At 45.2% G+C, this 20,911-nt stretch overlaps 1 protein-coding gene across 3 annotated transcripts in view; it reads left to right on the plus strand.

Moving 5' to 3' along the window:
• The window catches only part of MYO1A (myosin IA), a 193,605-nt gene that overhangs the window by 128,839 nt on the left and 43,855 nt on the right, over window positions 1-20,911 (plus strand). For all 3 annotated transcript variants that reach the window (XM_033938978.1, XM_033938979.1, XM_033938980.1), the window contains 3 exons: window positions 142-342; window positions 4,697-4,790; window positions 20,268-20,417. In XM_033938978.1, coding sequence (XP_033794869.1) covers window positions 142-342; window positions 4,697-4,790; window positions 20,268-20,417 — 445 coding nt within the window. The remainder of the gene's footprint in view (window positions 1-141; window positions 343-4,696; window positions 4,791-20,267; window positions 20,418-20,911) is intronic.

Genomic DNA, 20,911 nt, shown 5'->3' on the forward strand with positions numbered 1-20,911 from the left:
GATATAAAGCACTGCTTTATGAGCAGAAATGGCTTTTAAAGTAGCTTTCTTACTGGTTAGTAGAGTACATGGTGTGAGGCAAAAATCCTGTTTCCAGTTCTGTGCTTCCTTTTTTTTTTTTTTTTTTTTTCCTTTGGCCAGGTGTCTGAAGCCCAATAACGCAAAGACTCCATCACTGTTTGAGAACAACCTGGTACAGGCACAGGTGATGTATCTGGGGCTGTTGGAGAATGTGCGAGTGCGCCGTGCTGGATATGCCTACAGGCAGCTGTATGAACCCTGTCTGGAGCGTTACAAGATGCTGAGCAAAGCGACATGGCCCCGCTGGAAAGGGAATGCCAGGTAATTGAAAGGAGGGAAAGGATGCAAGATCCAGGGCAGCAGGCTTATATCAACTACAATTACTGCTACTTATCATGGCTATAGGGCAGCTAGACATACACAGTTTAAAACATTCAAGAGGTAGTCTCCACTCATTAGAGCTTATTTAATCAAAGTACAGCACTGCTGCTGTTCAATAGCACTTTAAAAATAATTTCCTAGATATTGTCAACTTAAAGTATAGTCGGCACCCAGCTGCCAATATTCAAAGACAGATAACGGGGCAGGGCTGCTGAATATCAGCTCTGACTGCCATGGCATTGCCTGATTAGTGCCCAGGGCAGCCCAGGGGTGGAGTCAAGGAGTAGCTGCCAATTATACAGGCATCAGCACTAGAGAGTTGCGCGGGGACAGAAATCCCACTCGTCCCCACCTGTCCCCACCCGTTCCCGCCAAAGTCCCACCCATCCCCACCCGTCCCCGCGAGGAATCCCTCCATCCCCACCCGTCCCCGCGAGGAATCCCCTCCATCCCCATCCCCACGAGGAATCCCTTCCGTCCCCGCCCACCCCTATAAACTTCAGAAATAGTTATTTCATTTAATTATGCTACTGAATTAAAAGCTCTGGTAGAAACCCATTTACAAATAAGCAAAAAGAGTTTATTAATTTGGAAATATTAATTGGGAAGAATACATACTTTGTAAACGGGTCTCTACCAGAGCCTCTAATGTTTATAAATTTTTATCAACACAACTAATGTACTACTTTATCCTGAAGCAAAAAAAAAAAAAAAAAGAATTTTTTTTCCTACTTTTGTTGCCTGGTTTCTGCTTTCCTCATGTTCTCATTCAATTCCTTCCATCCACTATATCTCTTCTCTCTGCATCTTTCATTTGCTCTGTTACTGTGCCTCTCACTTTCTCCCCCCTTCCAAATTGGTCTGGCACCCATCTTCTTCCCCCCTCCCCCCAATAGTCTGGCATCTCTGTCTTCTTCCCTGCCAGCGTCTTCTCCCCACTCTCTCTTCCCCATTTCCTTTCAGCATCCTTCTCCCCCCCATCTTCCCCATGTCTTGTCAGCGTCCTTCTCCCCCCTCTGTCTTCCCCATGTCCTTTCAGCATCCTTCTCCCCCTCTGTCTTCCCCATGTCCTTTCAGTGTCCTTCACCCCGTCTTCCCCATGTCCTTTCAGCGTCCTTTTCCCCCTCTGTCTTCCCCATGTCTTTTCAGCGTCCTTCTCCCTCCCCGCCTTCCCCATGTGCTTTCAGCATCCTTCACCAGCCCTTTGCCTTCCCCATGTGCTTTCAGCGTCCTTCTCCACCCCTTTGTCTTCCCCATGTCCTTTCAGCGTCCTTCTCCTCCCCCCGTCTTCCCCATGTCCTTTCAGCGTCCTTCTCCACCCCTTTGTCTTCCCGAGTGCTTTCAGTGTCCTTCTCCTCCCTCAGTTTTACCCATTTCCCTTAAGCGTCTTTTCCTCTCCACTCCACCTTTCCTCCCTTTCTCTCTCCCTGCCCCTTACCTTCGTAGCGCTTCCCCGCCCGCCCGACAACAGAACAGGCCCGGTCTGAAGCTGCTGTAAGAAAGTAATTTAGATTCACGGCTACAGGGCAGGGAGGTTTATCGGACCGGGCCTGTTGTCGGTCGTCGGGGGAAGCGCCACAAAGGTAAGGGGACCTGGCCGGCTATGCACCCCCCCCTAAGGCTGCATCTGGGGCGGACCTCCCTCCCCGCCCCCCCTTGGTACGCCACTGCCTTTCCCTACCTGCCCTGCCGCAGCACACAGCCGACCGGAAGTCTTCCCGATGTCGGCGCTGACGTCGGAGGAAGGGAGGGCTTTGCTTAAGGGGGAACCCACGGGTCCCGCAGGATTCCCATCGTCCCCGTTCCCGTGCAGCTCTCTAGTCAGCGCACACACAGGTAAGTGGGAAAATAGGGCTGCCTTTTGTGTGGTTCTGTCTGTGCCTATTTAGCAGCGTGGGTACTGACACTGAATACCCACATATAGGGTTATCAGATTTTCCTTCGGGAAAAATCCGGACCCATGGCCACGCCCCCAGGCCCACCTATTTCTGGCTCTTTCTCGCCCTGTTCCGCCCCCCCCCAGCCCTGCCCCCAGACGGCATCTGCACATGCGCAGACATGACGCAGTGGTGCCATGTGCATGCATGCATGCATGTGACATCACCACATTGCGTTGGTGCATGCACGGTTGCCCCTTCCCGACGTGATTATGTCGGGAAGCTTTTCAAAACACAGACAAAGTGCCAGGTTTTGGAAAGCTGTCCGGGGAAATCCGGACGTCTGGTAATCCTACCCACATACGTTCCAGGTTGGCAGCTGACCCTAGATAGTCAGTACCAGTAACTGGACATAGCCCGGCACTGAATATCTGGGCTTAATTCTGCCCACTGCCGTCAGTGGCTTAAAGATTTTTAAACAATAGGAAGTGCACTTCAAAGAGAGAGGGACCAGCAAGGCCTTGGCGAGACCATGGGCTTAAAGGCTCCCTAGCACTTAATACCAGTGTTTTGATCACTGCTACGGGCCTAGGACAGTGGCAGCAGCAGAAGGGAGGGGGAATGTGGTGTTCTGATCAGAGGTATAGCTAGGTGGGGTGCAAGGGAAGCAGGTGCTCCGTCAAACAGATTTTTGGATGAAATTGGGCCCGCGTGAATTGAGTCTGCAGCCTTGCACTGGTATCTGTTTTATGAAAGGTCTGCGACCCCTGATGTGAAAACCTAGCTAGACTTCTGGTTCTGCTGCCCCTCCTTCTTCTGCTCCTGGCAATGCAGGGTCAGCACAGCAGATATGCAGTACAGTATAGGCCTTGTGGCAGCTTTTTTCACCCCAAAACACCAGCACCCCCCTGTGTTCCCCCTCCCCCCCACCGCAGTGCTTATTGTAGTGTGTTGTGCTAGCCCTTGTTCTATAGTATATAGAAGCTAGGGTTACCAGATGTCCGGATTTCCTTTTGAGGACATGTCTGGGGGTCTGGACGGCTTTTCAAATCCAGGTTTTAAAAAGAAATCACAATGGGAGGGGGGTATCTGCGCCCGCGCAGATGCAATGCGGGAACGTCACGTGCACGCATGCATACACCTGACAACATTGCATCACATCCGTGCTTGGATGGATGCCTTCCTGCCCGATGTACAGGCAGCGTGGAGGGGGGGCGAGGCTGGGGGTGGCGCTGAGGGTGGAGCTGGGGAATAGCAGGTCGGGGATGGGTGGAACTGGGCAGGCCTGGGGGCGGATCTAAAGGTCTGGATTTTACTGACATAAAATCTGGTAACCCTAATAGAAGCAGACAAAGACCAATTAAATGTATTCAATCCATTTCATCCTAAACCTGTTGAAAAGCCTCATGCTTATAGCCTAAATAAATATTTTTAATTGATTTTTAAAGCAGTTCATACTACAGTAGAAATGGGAGCATTGTATAAGCTACCTTTGAAGTACTGGGTGCTCTTTTATAAGGCGGAGGGAAGCCTTCCGGGTCAGCTGGTGTGGTCCCATTGTCCGGGCAATACCAAGCTAACTCCAGCAGTGAAGAGCTCTCTGTCTTCTACCTCCCTCCCGCTGCGTGTTAGGGAGTCCGGTGTCTATACAAAGCCCGGTACTGGTGCTATCTTAACTAACACAGAGCCTTCAAGTCTATCGCTCATGAGGCCCTGTTGGTACTGTCCTTCTGACACAAACCTTCCCGAGCACGTGGACGCGAAGGCTCTTCAGCAGAGGTGGGCAAGCTGAGGTCTAAAAAAACCCCATAAAGTTGATTTCTAATAGTGTTTTTTTGTATAGAGCTATTCCGTAAAGTGCACGCAAGAATACTCAGAACACCCCTGATGCTGTCATGATCCTCCCATGTAATGACCTCTTTGAATTTGCACGCAAGGAAAATTTAGGCGCTCTGTCTATAAAATAGGGGCATAAGCCTGTTATGCTTGCAATGGCAAATTAGCATCAATTACTGCTTGTTAACACAAATTATTGGTATTTACCATCAACTATTTGCCAACTAATTATATTGCACGCGTTACTGACCCTATTCCATACTGCACATCCAGTTGTGAGCCTAACTTGTGCCACCAGTTACAGAGTTGGGAGGTATATATGAAGCACCCTGTACAAAGTGAACATGTTATTGTTAAGTGGTTGGTTTTGCAATTCTTTAAAGGGAATCTTAGCTGCTGGGGTTGTGGTACTGTGGTATCCTGATTTCCAGCCTCTTCCATCGAGGAGCTCCTTTGTGTTTGCTAATTGTGGTCACATTGCCCTTGAATAGTTCCCCTTATCTTATTCAGCAGGTCCCATCTGTACCTGTCCTTCTCTTTCTTCCCCTTCCAGTTGATAATGATGACTATTTTTGTGACAGGGAGGGTGTTGAGGTCCTATTGAGTGATCTGCACATCCCTTCAGAGGAGCTGGCCTATGGACGCAGCAAGATTTTCATCCGAAACCCCCGAACAGTAAGCAGTTCTATCATTGCCAGACAAGAACAAGAGCAGAGGGAGAGGATGCATATTTATGTAGACTAGTCAGTCTACACTGAACAGAGGAAGTCTTGTGATGACATTGCTCCAAAGAACTTGCAGTCAACATCATGGCACTGAAGGATTGAGGGAGCCCCCATAATAATAGTACTAATTGTAATGCAATTTCTTCCATTCATTTTTCATATATATACACACACAATATAATCTTATTAATAATACATAAATACTCCAGCTGATGAGGACCCTCAAGCTATGACAGCTGAGGACTTCCTCTGAAGGTGATCAGGGGTCCCTTTTGCCAAGCTTGGCAGACAGCAGCAGCATTCCTGAGTCACAGATGCTGCCACCGACTGCTACGCTTGATGGAGAGAAGTTCTGGTCACCTTTGGAGGAGGATCTTGGCTGATGGTGCTTGGGAATCCCCACCAGGTATTTGATTGGGATCTTTCTGGGGCAGAGGCCCAGCACGATCTTCCTGTAAATGCAAAGAAAAGAGCATTTTGGCAGCCTACTACTACATATGGATAGAGTAAGAAAGGGGATGTGTGTATGTGTGAAACAAGAGGATGAAGAGTGTCCGGGCAGGGCAGTGCTATCTTGCCTGATTTCAGCTGACAATCATTTTGGAGAGAAAACAGAGTAAATTGGAGCCACGTTGAAGGAGGACAAAGGTTTAATATACACTTCCTCCTCCGTATTCGTGGGGGCTTGCAGCAGAACCGGCCCATGAATATTAAAAACCCACAAATAATATTCAGGCTGGTTCTGCCCCTAACCCCTGCTTCCCCCGTCTATTTTAAGCCCTGAAAGCCCCCCCCCCCCTTAAGCCTTACCTAGTGGTCTAGCGGGTTTTCAGGGCAGGAGCGATCAGGAAATGGCTGCCTTGAGCTCCCGTAGTCTCTCGAGCCATTTCCTGTGAGCGATCTGCACAGGGCAGGCGCGTAGGAAGATTGCTCCTGCCCCGAAAACCCGCTAGACCACCAGGTAAGGCTTAAGGGGGGCTTTCAGAGCTTAAAATAGCTTGAAAAACGAAAAAGCATTTTTTGTTTTAAAACTGCAAATATTTGAATCCATAGATACTGAAACTGCAAATCTGGAGGGGGAAGAGTATTGTGAAAAGAATATTTGACTTAAAAACTTATCTCCTTAGCCACAAGATGTCACCAGTTTAACATGAATATTTTTATATAGATTCATATAACTTTATGGCATGACAATTTTCCATATGTTGCCAAAGTAAAACATTTAAATTCTTTGTTCCTTCCCAAATTCATTGTTCATCCCTTTCCCCAACCTTTTGATTTTTTATTGTGATCTCCGATTCCCTTCTTCCTCATGTTCTCAATTGTTTTCCTTTATGTTTTGTCTTCTTTCTGTTCTTACCCTATTTAATTTGTTTTGTGTTTGTTTTTTAAATTATTAATTGTAAACTTCTTAGATTTGCCTTCTGGTTTTATATTTGTGGTATATTAAATAAACTGAACTTGAACTTGAACTAGCAAGCACTTGACAAAACATCTATCTATATTGAAAGCTGTCTCCAAGTTAGTACATTTAAATCCATAGAAGTAGAGAAATATAGGTTAGCATGCAAGTTAGACTGCCCTAACACATCATAATGAAATGAATTTATTATTATTAATAATAATAATAACAGTTTATATACCGCAGGACCATGAAGTTCTATGCGGTTTACAATGATTTGAAAGATGCTACAGATTGAGTGGAACTTACATAGTTGGAGATTAGTGGCTAACAGTTTAAGATATCAGTTGTGATGGGAGATTGTGATGGGAGAAATTGTGCAGATCAGCTACCTAGGTATTTCAAGAACAGGTATGTTTTTAGGTGTTTCCTAAATTCACCATAGTTATTTGCGTGCGTAATTAGTTTTTCCAGGTCTTTGCCCCATAATGCTGCTTGATAAGAGAGAAGATGTTGATGGTGTCTTTTAAATTTATATCCTCTAACCGGTGGGGAGATGAACTTCAGGTGTGCGCTTATCTTATGTCTATTGGTTGAGAAGGTGAAGAGGTCAGTTATATATTTAGGGGCTAAACTGGATAGTACCTTAAATCAAAAACATCCCAACTTGAACTTCGCACGTGCCTCCATCGGCAACCAGTGCAGGAGTCGGTAGGAAGGGGTTATGTGATCGGACTTTTTCAACCCAAAGATCAACCTGACTGCCGCATTCTGCATCAGTTGTAGTCCCTGCATGTTCTTCTGGGAGATTGCCAGATGGGCGATATTACAGTAATCGAGATGGCTTAGTATTAGGGATTGTACCAGAATTCTGAATGATGATGCGTCAAAGTATGCTCTAATAAACCTAAGCTTCCAGAGAGTAAAAAAACCCTTTCTGACTAGGAAGTTCACTTGGTCTTTCATGGTTAGGCCTTGGTCCAGTATTACTCCTAGAACCTTCATTGTAGGTTGAATAGGGTAGCTGAGTTTGTTGATGCATAGTGGTGTTGTAGTGACAAGTGGGTGTGGTGAGGCTACAAAGAATTTAGTTTTTTCTGAATTAAGCTTCAGTCTAAATTCTGTCATCTATTGTTCCATCAAGTTTAATACTTCTTATGCCATAAGGGTAGATTCAGAGAGAGACGTTGCGAATGGGATATAATGATTAAAGTCGTCTGCATAACTAAATAATTTTATATCCGCTGGGCCAGCTGCGCGCCTAGTGATGATATGTAAACATTGAAGAGCAGTGGGGATAATGGTGACCCCTGTGGAACACCAGATGGATTTCTCCAGGTATTAGAGAGATTGTAATTGAAACGTACTTGATAGGTGCGGGACATAAGGAAACCTCGGAACCAGTCGAATACCTCTCCTCTGATGCCAATTGCATCTAAGCATTGTAGCAATTTCTCATGATCCACTGGCTGAACTCATGTCAAATTGCATGTCAAGGCTGAACTCATGTCAAATTGCATGATCAGGGCGTTATGGCCCTTGCTAAATAAGGAGCGTACATTATCCAGGATTGCCGCAATTACTGTCTCGGTGCTGAACAGAGGTCTGAAACCAGATTAGTTTTCATGTAAAAGAGAGAACTGATCAAGGTAATCCATCAATTGGGTATGTACCAGTCCTTCCATGATTTTTACGAAGAGTGGAATAGATGCTACTGGTCTATAGTTGGTTACTGATGCTAAGGATTGTTTACGATTTTTGGAATTGGGGTGATTATAATGTGAGCGTTGTTAGTTAGGAATTTTCATTTTTAAAATTATCGGTCAGATAATTCCACAATGTTAGTTTAAAGTCTAATGGGGCTGCTTTCATAATGTCAGGGGGACAGGGATCCAGAATGCAGTGTGATTTAGTGTACTTGTTATATAGTTTGATGTAATTATTCCATTCTGGATCTTGAAAGGAGTTCCAAATCATATCTGCTGGTATTTCATTTCCTTGTATGATGGCTATTTGTTGTGCACCTACGTTGTTTGTTGAACAGTTGTTTCTTAGGTTTATAATTTTTGAATCAAAATGCTGTGCTAGATCATTTGCTGAAGGTAGCTTAATATTATGCATAGATTGAGTGTGGTGTGTGGTGTCAAATAAATTTGTGACCAAGTTAAACGATTCTTTTGTGTTGATTCCTTTCGAGCTGGTATTGGATGTGTTAATTTTGGATGAATAAAATGCTTTAAGTTTTTCTTTTATCAATTGTTTGTAGCTCTTTATGTTGGATCTCCAATTGTTCCAGTCTGATATTTTTCCCATTTTTTTCCAGATCCTTTCTAGTCATCTTACTAATTGTTTCATTTTTAATAGCTCAGAGTCGAACCATTTATTATATTTATTTGAGCAGTTTTTTTTGTTTCATTTAGGGGCAATTTTATCTAAAACGGATGTGCTTGTTTTCGTCCAATGATCCCAAAAATCATCCCCTTCTCCTATTTCCTCTCGAAATTCGTATTGTGACCAATATTCCTCTGGATTGATATGACCCCTTGTGAGATGTTCTATTTTTATCTTTGAGTATGTTTTAGATTTTAGATGGGTCCAGATTAGATTAAAGTAGTAAGTGAAATGATCGGACCAGATATCATGACACCAGGTACCATCAGATAGAGAGATGGAAGGATCTAGGATCTCCTTTGTGGACATAGCTACCACATCTAAATGATGGCCTTTTTCATGTGTTTATGTGGGTGAAGGGAGATTGTAATTGAGCGACAATAAGAAGTTTTTTAAATCTTTTGCATCTGGGTTGTTCTCATCCTTTAAATGTAGATTTATGTCTCCTGCTATAATATTATATGAAGGAGTAATTAAATTATGTAGAATGAATTCGTAGTCCTCTCTGGCTTTTGACCAGCATTTCAGTGGGACATAAAATAAAATACAAGAGAGGGATTCTTCTAGTTCCTTGTTGCTAATTTTACAGGCTAGTATTTCTAACTGTAACTGGTTGGTTATTTTGGAATCTAGTAAGTCAAGTTCAAGTTCTTCCTTAAGAATAACTGCTAGTCCTCCCCCTGTTCTGTCCTTGCGATTTAGCATGTGAATTTTAAAGTTATTTGGAAGAAGGTCATTTATTATTGGATCCTCTTCAGACAATAGCCATGTTTCCATTAGAAAGAGACAGGCTATTTGCTTACTGATGATCCAATCTTTGATTAAGAAAGCTTTTTTACTTACCGGTCTAGTATTGAGTTAAGTGCAGGGAACAGAAGTGGGTCTGATGGGTCTGATAAGTGTGGTGGTTCTGATAGGTTTTACTTCCCTTACCCTTTTTTTAAGGGTACGTTGTTGTCTTCCGTTACTTGTGATTACTTTAATATGATTTACTCTTTCTTCCTGTTGGTTAATTAGAAGCCTAATGGGTACATCAGGGTAATATACAGAGTGAAGTTGTGGATAGAGTGAGTTGACATCCTTAATGTTATTGCTTATTAAATAGATCAATAGAATCAATAGGAGATTCATGTTTGCAGATTATTATGATTCCTTCCTGTAACAATAGTTATGTTGATTTCCCTGTTACTTCCAGTGTCAAGTTTAGTTCAAAGCCGCAGGGGGCGTTGGGAGGTGGGGCTGATCTCCCACGCCAATCCGGCCTCTCTCCCCAGCCGTGGGAAGCTGCCTTTTTGGTAGGGCGGTTCCTGGTAGCAGTGGGGCTGCCCAGAAGAGGTGAAAGTGAAGTTCAAAGCCGCGGGGGGTGTCGGGAGGCAGAGCTGGTCTCCCACACTGACCTGGTCTCTCTCCCCTGCCGCGGGAAGCCGAGTTTCTGTTGGGGCAGCAACCGATAGCAGTGGAGCTGCCCTGAAGAAGAAAGAAAATTTGAAGCCGTGGAGGGCATCAGGAGGCGGAGCTGGTCTTCCACGCTGACCTAATCTCTCTCCCCTGCCACGGGAAGCCAAGTTTCTGTTGGGGCAGCTCCCGATATCAGTGGAGCTGCTCTGAAGAAGAAAGTAAATTTGAAGCCGTGAGGGGCATCAGGAGGCGGAGCTGGTTTCCCACACCGGCCCGGTCTCTCTCCCCTGTCGTGGGAAGCCGAGTTTCTGTTGGGGCAGCTCCCGATAGCAGTGGAGCAGCCATGAAGAAGAAAGTGAATTTGAAGTCATGGGGGACATCAGGAGGTGGATCTGGTCTCCCACGCCGGCCCATTTTCTCTCCCCTGCCACAGGAAGCCGAGTTTCTGTTGGGGCAGCTCCCGATAGTTGAGAACTAGTCACATATTTAGTAGATTAATCTAATCTTCTATTTGTGCATCGCTCATACCTATACAGACTCAAGGCGACTGTAAAGAGAGGTAAGAGGGGAGAGAAAGAGGAGGGAGAGAGAGGAGGTGGATAGGTAAGAGGGAGAGGTAGGGGAGAGAAAAAGAGGGGAGAGAAGAAGAAGGGAGGAAGGGAAAGGGAGAGAAGAGAGGGTAAAAGGAGATTAAGTATCGAACAGATGGGTTTTCAGTTTTCTTCAGAAGATGATGTGGCAATGTTCAGTTCTAGTCTTTTCTGTAAGGCCATTCCAAGTTTTGACTCCTAGGAAGGTAAGCATGGAGTGGAAAACTCGTTTATAGTGAAGATCTTTAGTGGATGGGAGATTAAGTAGCATCCGTTTGAGGGTTCTGCAGGAAGTAGACCATGCTATTGAGAAGAGTTGGATGAGTGTGGCCGCAGTTTCCATAAAGTATGTGGTAAATGATGCAAGATATGTTAATCCTATGTGAAGACTTCTTTTGCAGTCTTTCAGTTAGTGTGGGATTTATCTGTTGTCATTTTTCTGTTTCTATCTAGTAAGTTTTACAAGCACTATTTCTCCCACAAAGTTTGCTTCTGCTTGTCCCATGCCTTTTTAAATTCATATATTGCCCTCATCTCCACTGGTATCCACAATCCTTTCCATAAATAAATGTCTTTATATTACTTCTAAATCAGCCCTGTTTTACCCTCACCCTATGTCCTATCATTCCAGAGCTTCCTTTCAAATGAAAGAATCCCATTTTCTGTGAATCTATACATTGGAGATATTTAAATGTTTCTCACAAGAATCCAAATTGCAATAACAAAAGATAAATACAATCAGCAAAAAAATTGTTATTAGCCTAGTGGTGGAGATACCCCACGAAACATTTATAATAGGTGGAGAAAAAGCCTCAACTTATCAACAATATACGGACGGCAACCTAATGAGTTCTTAAGCCAGTCCTGGGGGGTAATAGTGGACAACACAATGAAGCCGTCGGCACAATGCGCAGTGGCCTCTAAGAAGGCGAATACTGGGTACTATCAAGAAAGGTATTACAACCAGAACGAAATAAGTTATCCTGCCGTTGTATCAGGTGATGGTGCGCCCGCATCTGGAGTACTGCGTCCAATATTGGTCACCATACCTTAAGAAGGATATGGCGATACTCAAGAGGGTTCAGAAAAGAGCAACACGATTGATAAAAGGTATGGAAAACCTATCCTATGCTGAGAGATTGGAGAAACTGGGGTTATTTTCCCTGGAGAAGCGGAGGCTTAGAGGGGACATGATAGAGACTTACAAGATCATGAAGGGCATAGAGAAAGTGGAGAGGGACAGATTCTTCAAACGTTTGAAAATTACAAGAACGAGAGGGCATTTGGAAAAATTAAGAGGGGACAGATTCAGAACCAATGCTGGGAAGTTCTTCTTCATCCAAAGGGTGGTGGACACCTGGAATGCGCTTCCAGAGGGTGTGATAGGACAGAGTACAGTATTAGGGTTCAAGAGGAGATTAGATGATTTCCTAAAGGAAAAGGGGATAGAAGGGTATAGATAGAGGATTACTATACAGGTCCTGGACCTGATGGGCCGCCACGTGAGCGGACTGCTGGGTGCGATGGACCTCTGGTCTGACCCAGCAGAGGCATAGCTTAAGTTTAGAGAATGACACGGGGAAAAAATCTGTCCCCGTCACTGCACCGTCCCCGGCCCACCATCCTCTGCACCGCCCCATCACCGCCGTTCCCTTCACCACCCCGTCACCGTCACCGCCATCCCTTTCACCGCCCCGTCACCACCACTGCCATCCCATTCACCGCCCCGTCACCGTCCCCGCAGCATCCATATAAGCCTCAGTTCTGCGAAACACCATGAAGACAGAAGAGAGTTCTGCCACTACTACTACTGCACTGAGAATCTGTTTCAGTGCCTCTGCCCTGTAGCAAAAACCGAACATAAAATAAATCAATTAACTTGTCCTCCCTTTCAATGACGTGTCCCCCATGTTCACCTATAGCTCGAATCAGGTCAATTGTGCACACTAAAAATGCAGGAGGATCTGGAACGTGAGCGCAGGCAGGCAGTGATACAAAAACAGCAGACACCCGACCGACTGCAGTGTTTCGCCATCTCCCTCCCTCCATCTCACCTTAGATGTAGAGTATGCCGGCTTTCTTTTTTGCCCAGCCGCATGTGCGGGTGCTCATTTGTTCAATATTCTCCTCTGACGCAACTGGAAACAGGAAGTTACAAGAGAGGAGAAGATTGATCAATGTGAGCGCGGCTTGGCGAAAAAGAAAGCCGGCATACTCTACATCAGTGGTTTTCAACCTTTTTACACCTGTGGACTGGCAGAAATAAAAGAATTATTTTGTGGACCGGCAAACTACTAGGACTAAAATTTTAAAACACTGTTTCTGCCCCATCTCCGCAAGCTCAATCACCTCAGTAACTATAGAAAAAATAGTCAAATATAGACAGCAGATATAAATTCTCAAAACTGACACGTTTTGATCACTAAATTGAAAATAAAATAATTTTCCTACCTTTGCTGTCTGGTGATTGATTTCATGAGTCTCTGGTTGCGTTTCCTTCTGTCTGTGTATCCTTTCTTTCATTTCTTTCTTTCTGCACTCAGGCCCAAGAATTGTCCCTTTCTATTCCCTCCCTCTTTCCTTCCTATGTCCTTAGTGCCCCCGGTGCCTTCTTCCCATGTCCTTAGTGCCCCCGGTGCCTTCTTCCCATGTCTTTAGTGCCCCCGGTGCCTCCTTCCCATGTCCTTAGTGCCCCTTCCTGTCTTTAGTGCCCCTAGTGCCTCCTTCCCATGTCTTTAGTGCCTCAGTGCTTCCTTCCCATGTCCTTAGTGCCCCTTCCTGTCTTTAGTGCCCCCAGTGCCTCCTTCCCATGACCTTAAGTGCCTCCTTCCCATATCCTTAGTGCCCCTTCCTGTCTTTAGTGCCCCCAGTGCCTCCTTCCCATGTCCTTAGTGCCCCTTCCTGTCTTTAGTGCCCCCAGTGCCTCCTTCCCATGTCCTTAGTGCCCCTTCCTGTCTTTAGTGCCCCTAGTGCCTCCTTCCTATGTCCCTCTCACTGCCTTCCACACATTGTCCCACTCCCACCCCCGAAGCCTGCCTGCCTGCCTGTGCCTGTCTACCTTTCTCCCTCTCTAGCCAAAGCCAGCCTGCTGCCTCCCTGCCGCTCAAAAAAAAAAAAAAAGCCTCCGTCCTTTTCCCCTTCTCTTACCACCATGCTGCAGCTGCTAAAGCCGGAAGTCTTCTTTCCGACTCAATTCTGAAGTCGGAGAGGACGTTCTGGGCCAGCCAGGCAGCGATTGGCTGGCCCAGAACGTCCTCTCCGACGTCAGAATTGACGTCGGATAGACTTCCTGTCGGCTTTAGTAGCTGCAGCATGGCGGTAGGAGCAGGAGAAAAGGAGAGGCTTTTTTTTTTCTTCGCGCGGACTGGCAGAAATTCAACCGGCGGTGCTCTTCCAATTCAAAGGTGAGGTGGAGGGAGGGAGATGGCGGGGACCGCGTGATCTTGATTGCCTCACTGCGGGGACAAGTCCATTCACTGCTCCACGGGGCGGTGAATGGCCTTGTCCCCGTCCCGCAGAGGCCACTATTTTTTCTTCCCTGTTTTGGCGGGTTACCCGTGGCTAAACGCGGCTAGCCGTGGGTAACCGCCATCGTGTCATTCTCTACTTAAGTTCTTATGCTCTGTATCATAGGCAAAAAAACTCCACACGTTTCAAAATGTAACTTTTCAAAACGGGACCAAAGCCACCACTGTGCACAGGGAGCCAGAAAAAGAACAAAACAATTCACTTATCTTCTGACGATGGCAACAACAGCAGCGAGTAGATCTTCCTGCTATAGCACTTCTCACGCTGAAAAAAGACAAGGAACTGGATGTCACCAACAAGGCTCTTGTTTCGCCGAACAACGGCTGCGTCAGGGCAATCACATTCTCTCCTGCTCTGTCCACCTATTATAAATGTACTTTCATGGGGTATCTCCACCACTAGGCTAATAACAATTTTTTTGCTGATTGTATTGAAATGTTTCTATCATATCTTCTCTATTCCACCTTTCTTCCACAGTATATTTATTTAGGTCTTTAAGTCTGTCCTCATATGATTTATGATAAAAACCATTGATCATTGTAGTAGTCGCTCTCTAGAACAATGGTCCCCAACCCTGTCCTGGAGGACCACCATACCAATTGGGTTTTCATGAATATGCATGGAGAAGATTTGCATGCCTGTCACTTCCATTATATGCAAATCTCTCTCATGCATATTCATTAGGGCTAGCCTGAAAACCCGATTGGCCTGGTGGTCCTATGGGACAGGGTTAGGGACCACTACTCTAGAACATCTCCAGCCTGTTTATATCTTTTAGAAGATGCAGTGTCCAAAACTGAATATAGTACTCCAAATGAGGTCCTCACCAAAGACTAGCACCTTCTTTATCCAACTAGCCATTCCTCTCCCTATGTACCCATGCTTCCTTCTAGCTATTGACTTATTACTAGGGTTACCAGACGTCTAGGAAAACCCGGGCATGTCCTTTTTTTAGAGGACTGTCCAGATGCCCAGAGGGATTTCCAAAACCTGGCAGTTTGCCTGGGTTTTCGGAGTCGCCAAGCTTGGAGCCGCGTCTGGAGGCCCTCTGCACATGCGTGGGCGTCTGGCTAGGGGTGGGGCTGGATGCGGAATGGGGCAGGGCTGGGGGGTAGAATAGGGCTGGGGCAGAACAGGGTGGGGCCCGGAATCCTCTTTGGCTTAGTTCAGACATCAACCAGATAACAGTGGCCTCCCTAGAACTACAAACTGGGTGTTTTCAAGAAAATTCAGTGGAGATTTTAGCTTTGGCTCATTTGTTTGAAGTACCATAATTCCCTCTCTCCAAGGACAAGCCAACCACAGAAACATGTGATGTAATTCTGAGGGTGCTGTTTTCCATGTACATTAGTTGCCATACTTCTGCTCTCATTTTTCAAGTTACCACCTGAGAGGAGGGTCAAAAGCAAATGCTCAAGGCCCCACAGCGGCCCAGCTTAGAACTTCAGTGGCAAGCTGTTTCAGCACTGTCATGCGGTAAGCATAGTGCCAATCAGTGGGGAGGGGAAGGAGGTGGACAGTAGCATGAAGGAAGGAGAGCAGCACTGGTGGCCTTGGGGGTGGGGAGAGAGATTTTGTTGCTAGTTGGTTGAAAGTGCCGATTAGTTGAATACCAGTTAACCGGGATTCTACTGTATAGCCTTTGCCATTTCTGGTCTTTGGGTCACATAGCTGCCCCATTTTCTCACTTCAACATGCATCTGCTCTGGTGGATGCTTTCCTTTCAGTGAAATCAATCAATGAAAGAAAGTTCAAATTACAGCCTTAGTTCCATTTCACTTCAATGGTGGATAGACTAGAGTAATTTACTGAAAACTCAACTATTTTGACAACCTCAGCATAAGGTTCTACAGATGTATCCAAGCTAGGTTGAGGTACATGCATAGGAATCTTTAGTCCCTAAGGACAGTTTCCTATTGTAGATCTCCGAGAACTCAAAGCAATCTTCAATGTTCTTACAGTCTTCCAAGACTTACTTACCAGAAAAAAACATTCTTATTCAAACAACTATGTCTCAGGGCTTGCTCAACCATTAGGCAAGACTGTGTGGTCAACTAGGACAGCAGTTGAAATAAAAGCAAAGTAATAGTCCTGACAACCACACAAACTCAAAAAAACCATCAGCCTGCACTTTTACATACAGCTAGAGAAAGAATTTCTAGATAGCCCATTTACCCAAGAATATGGCTTTTGGAAGTTGCCTTCATTAGTTAGATACTAAATAAAGTGTAATATTTAACTATATGATGTCCAGTTATACATTTTAGAGGCTTGTTTGGATAAGCATGGCATTGAGGTGATCATGATTATTGAGTTTATCAAGATCTCAAGGATGGTACCTGGAGGCCTTGAAGTTAATTGGGGTAAGGAGGGGAGGGGGGGTTAAGCAAGGCTGAAGATTTGCCTAGGGCGGCCAATACCTTTGCACCAGTTCTGCTAAGTCAGTATGTACTATATAAACAAACAAGGAAGTACAGACTCCTACATCCTTTCCCAAGAAGCAGTACTTATCTTGGGATGGGCAATATCCATTAACCTAGGTACCAGGTACACACAATGTGATAACAGAAATTCTCAGTCATTTCTAAACTCACATGGATGATCCATAGATCAAAATATTCTACAGGATCTTTTCCATCAATGGGAAATACCCTCATTGACCTCCAGGAAAAACAATAAACTCCTGAGGTCTGGTTCCAGAAGACCCAGCATCTGTTGGCTAGTGAAAAATATAATTCAGATTCATTTTGTTTAGGGCTACTATTTGGTTCCCATCAAAACCATTCATTACTAAGATTCTGTAGAAAATTATCCAAGACAAAGTGAAGATAATCCTCATAGCCCCAACTTGGGCAAGGCAAATCTGGTTTCGATGACATTGGTTCTCAGTCTATTGGAGAATTGGGTTTAAGGTTGCTGCATTGATTTAGAAGGTTTTGAATGGTGATGCTCCTCCAGCTTTAGCTGCATCTTTGAGAATATATCAGTCCCCACGACTCTGCGTTCTATGGATAAACTTTTGATAAATGTACTGTCTTTTAAAGAGATAATCTTGATATCTTTCGTGGTGCTATGATGCAAATTGGTGGTGCCTATTTTTTGAACTCTTTACCATTTGATTTAAGGAATACAGCCAGTTCCCGGGTTAAGAATGAGTTACGTTTTTAAAGCTGTTCTTAAGTCGGATTTGTATGCAACTTAGAATTTGTAGATTTTAAGATTCTTGCTGCTTACCTCTGCTCCCAGCTGACAAAAGGGCCAGTGTTCCCTCTGAGGTACAGAATTGCACAACTAAACACTGTTCTTAATGTGGCCATGCATCATTCCTGAATCTGCTGCAGGAAAAGTGTTGGAGTCTATGCCACTGGAAATACTGCTTAGTGAAATCAAATGAAGCCGCAACTGCGTTCTTAAGTACGAGTTGTACTTAAGTTGGGCGTCTGTAACTCGGGGACTGCCTGTATGTCCTCAGTTTTACAGTGTAGAAAGCAATTGAAAGCTCTTTTATTTGATTTGGCTTTTAAATGATTTGTGAGAGTTTATGGCTTTTGAACTTATTTTCAGTTTTATTCAATGTGCTTTTTGTGTTGTTATTGTTGTCATTATGTTTGTCTTATCTGAAGATTATGTACCTATACCTGTTACCCACCTAGAACGGTAAATGGAGTGGGCTATAAATATTTTAAATAAATAAACTCTCTAGGGCAGTGTTTCCCAAGTCGGTCCTGGAATACCCCCTTCCCAGTCAGATTTCAGGATATCCACAATGAATATACATGAGTTTAGAAGTGACTGAGAATTACTGCTATCACATTATGTGCACCTGGTATATAGGTTAATACAAGAAACAATGGATATTGCCCATCCCAAGTACTGCTTCTTGTGAAAGGATGTATGAGTCTGTATTTATTTATTTTATTAATTTATTTATTTGATTTTTTAGCCCATCCTCCCAAAGGAGCCCAGAATGGGTTACAAAGTACATCCATAATAATCCAGAGCAGAGATGACATAGTTTACATAAATTACAATATAGACATGACAATAATTTACAATATAGACATGACAATAAAACATATGCACTAAGTAGCATCTGGTGAGATTAAGTGGCATAGGTGTGTTGACTGGGTGGCATTTCAGGGTGAATGACTTTAAGGCGCTGGGTTAGTAAAGAGGAAGGTTTTCACGGCCTTCCTGAAGTTTCAGAGTCCATCTAGTGATCTGACAGATGGAAGGATTGTGTGCCAAAGTTTGGGTATGAAATGTGAGTAGGCGGTTTCAGTTTTGAGGGAGCGGCCAGAAGGTATGGTCAGTCGTTTTTCTCCTTGGGACCTCAGTGGTCGCTTTGGTAAGTAGATTTGTAGTTTAGTTTTCATGTAGTACGGAATCGTTTCATGGAAGGTTTTGAAAGCGAGGAGCAGGGCCTTGAAGGTGCAGCGTTTTTGAATGGGCAGCCAGTGCATGGAAGCTGATGCAGGGGTAACATGGTCGCGGATGCCTAGGTTTTTCAGAAGGCGGATTGCAGGAGAGAGTTTTGGTTGGCAGGCCCACTAGTAGAGTGTTACAATGGTCTACGCGGGATAGAACAAAAGCGTAGAGTAGTTGGGCAAATTCAGGTTCTGAGAAGTAGGCACGTATGGTTTTTAGCTGGCGGAGGTAGTAGAAGGAGGATGATACTAGTTTGGATACGCATCTCCTTACTTGTTTATTTAGTGAGTTCCAGCATGGCAAATCTGCCGCAGCCCATAGGAATTGAATGGGCTGTGTCACATTTACCACCCAGGAATCGCTACAGCAACTTTGTTAAAGGGGTCCTATATGCTGTAAAGGAGTTTAGGGTCACAACAAGAAAAGTTTCTAGTCTTTTCTGAAGTCCTAAGAGTTCAGGCTGGTGCTATTGGGATGGCATCATGCACTTGGGTGTCTGATTTAGCATTTCTGATGGTCTACAGAGTATCCCTAGTACAAAAAAATAACTTCACATAGTGGCATAGTAAGGGGAGTGCGGTGAGGGGGTGGTCTTCCTAAGAGCGCAACAACCCTCCTCCTCTCCCTGTCATACCTTTTTGACTTCCCTGGCTTGAGGTTGCTGCCCATGTTGGCATCGGTGCTCTCTTCTGGGACCCGCACCTAGGAAATGACATGAAAGGGCGAGCCGACACTGACGTGGGCCTGCTGCTCATACTGGATAAGTTTAAAAAGTATGGGGAAAGCGAAGGGGGAGTGTGAATGGCAGGAGGGGTGGGGAAGAGGGTAAGGGAAGGGTGTCACTGCCCCAGGCGCCGCTCACACTTATTATGCCACTAACTTCACTCTTCCCTGATATCCAGCACTATTGAACTGGCCAGGAATGGCTTCTGGCCAGTTAAACAATGCGTAGCTGGCCAAAGGCTAATATTTCATGTGAGATAGCCATCCCCACTGAATATTAGTGCATAGTGACTAGCTGCTAACCGGCTATGTTGCGCGACTTAGCCAGTTAGACATGAATATTCAGCACTTATCAGTTTACTTATATGGTCAAAATAGGCCATCTAAATAGCAGGCCTATCTTTGACCGCTAAGCACTCAGCCAGAGAGTGCTGAATATTGGCTTAACCAGCTAAGTTGCCATGGCCAAAAGTGAAACTGGATATTCAACGCCGGCTGCTGGAAATGGCCCAGTATTGAATATCCAAGCTCAGCGCCGACAACGGGACTTAAGCATAGGGTTACCAGATTTTAGTTGACTAAAATCTGGACTCATAGCCCCGCCCCCAGGCCTGCCCAGTTCTGCCCAGCCCTGCCCTGTTACACCCACACCATGCCCCCCCCCCAGCACCACCCCCTCGACCTGTTCTCGTCGGGAGGGAGGCCATCTGCACATGTGCATGTGGCGTCACTATGTTGCATCCATTTCAAAATACTGGGATTTGAAAAGCCATCCAGATGCCCAGGCATACCCTCTAAAAAGAGGACATGACAGGGTAAATCCAGACATCTGGTAACCCTACTTAGGCGGGCTGCGTCCCACAGCCTCAATATCGGCCCTACTGTTTACTTAATCAGTACAGTGTCATCCAGGACATTCCATGTGCATTCTAAGGAGAGGCAGACCAATTTTCCCTTCTCTCTTCAGTTGTTCCAATTGGAGGACAGTCGCCGGCAGCGCATGCAGGACCTCGCTACCTTGATCAAGAAGATTTATCGAGGCTGGAAGTGCCGCACACATTATCAGCTCATGCGGAAAAGCCAGATAATGATTTCAGCCTGGTTCAGGGGACATACTGTAAGCCATGAATACTGTCTAATATTATGTGATGGGGGGAGAGGGAGGCTTTCCCTCGCATTTGATAAGTTATGCTATCTTAACCTATCTTGAGGCATGGGGACAAAATGACTTTAAAGGGGCCCTCTTCCCTTGAAGCAAGGAAGAAGCGCTCAACTCAGTGACTGGCTAGTAAACTATCTCCTCCAACTTCCCATCAGTCACCTCACACCAAAGAACAGTCACCCGATTGTCTATTAGATTCTTTAGATGAGGGAAGATTTGGGTGGCAGGTTCAGAATATGGAGAAGGAAGAGGAGACCCACTCCTCCCCTATTCTGTCTTTCACAAACAGACAAATGTCCTTCACTCAATCCCCTCTCATACCCCACTGATCTTTCTCTCACGCTTTCCTCACAGCTGCTCCCACACCCCCTGTAATGATCTCACTTTCATCATTCTTCCCTACTCCCCAGCAAAAAATGATCCTGAGATCATCCCTCCCCTTCTCACCT

Source organism: Geotrypetes seraphini, chromosome 3 (assembly GCF_902459505.1).
Source record: "Geotrypetes seraphini chromosome 3, aGeoSer1.1, whole genome shotgun sequence".
Classification (NCBI taxonomy): Eukaryota; Metazoa; Chordata; class Amphibia; order Gymnophiona; family Dermophiidae; genus Geotrypetes; species Geotrypetes seraphini.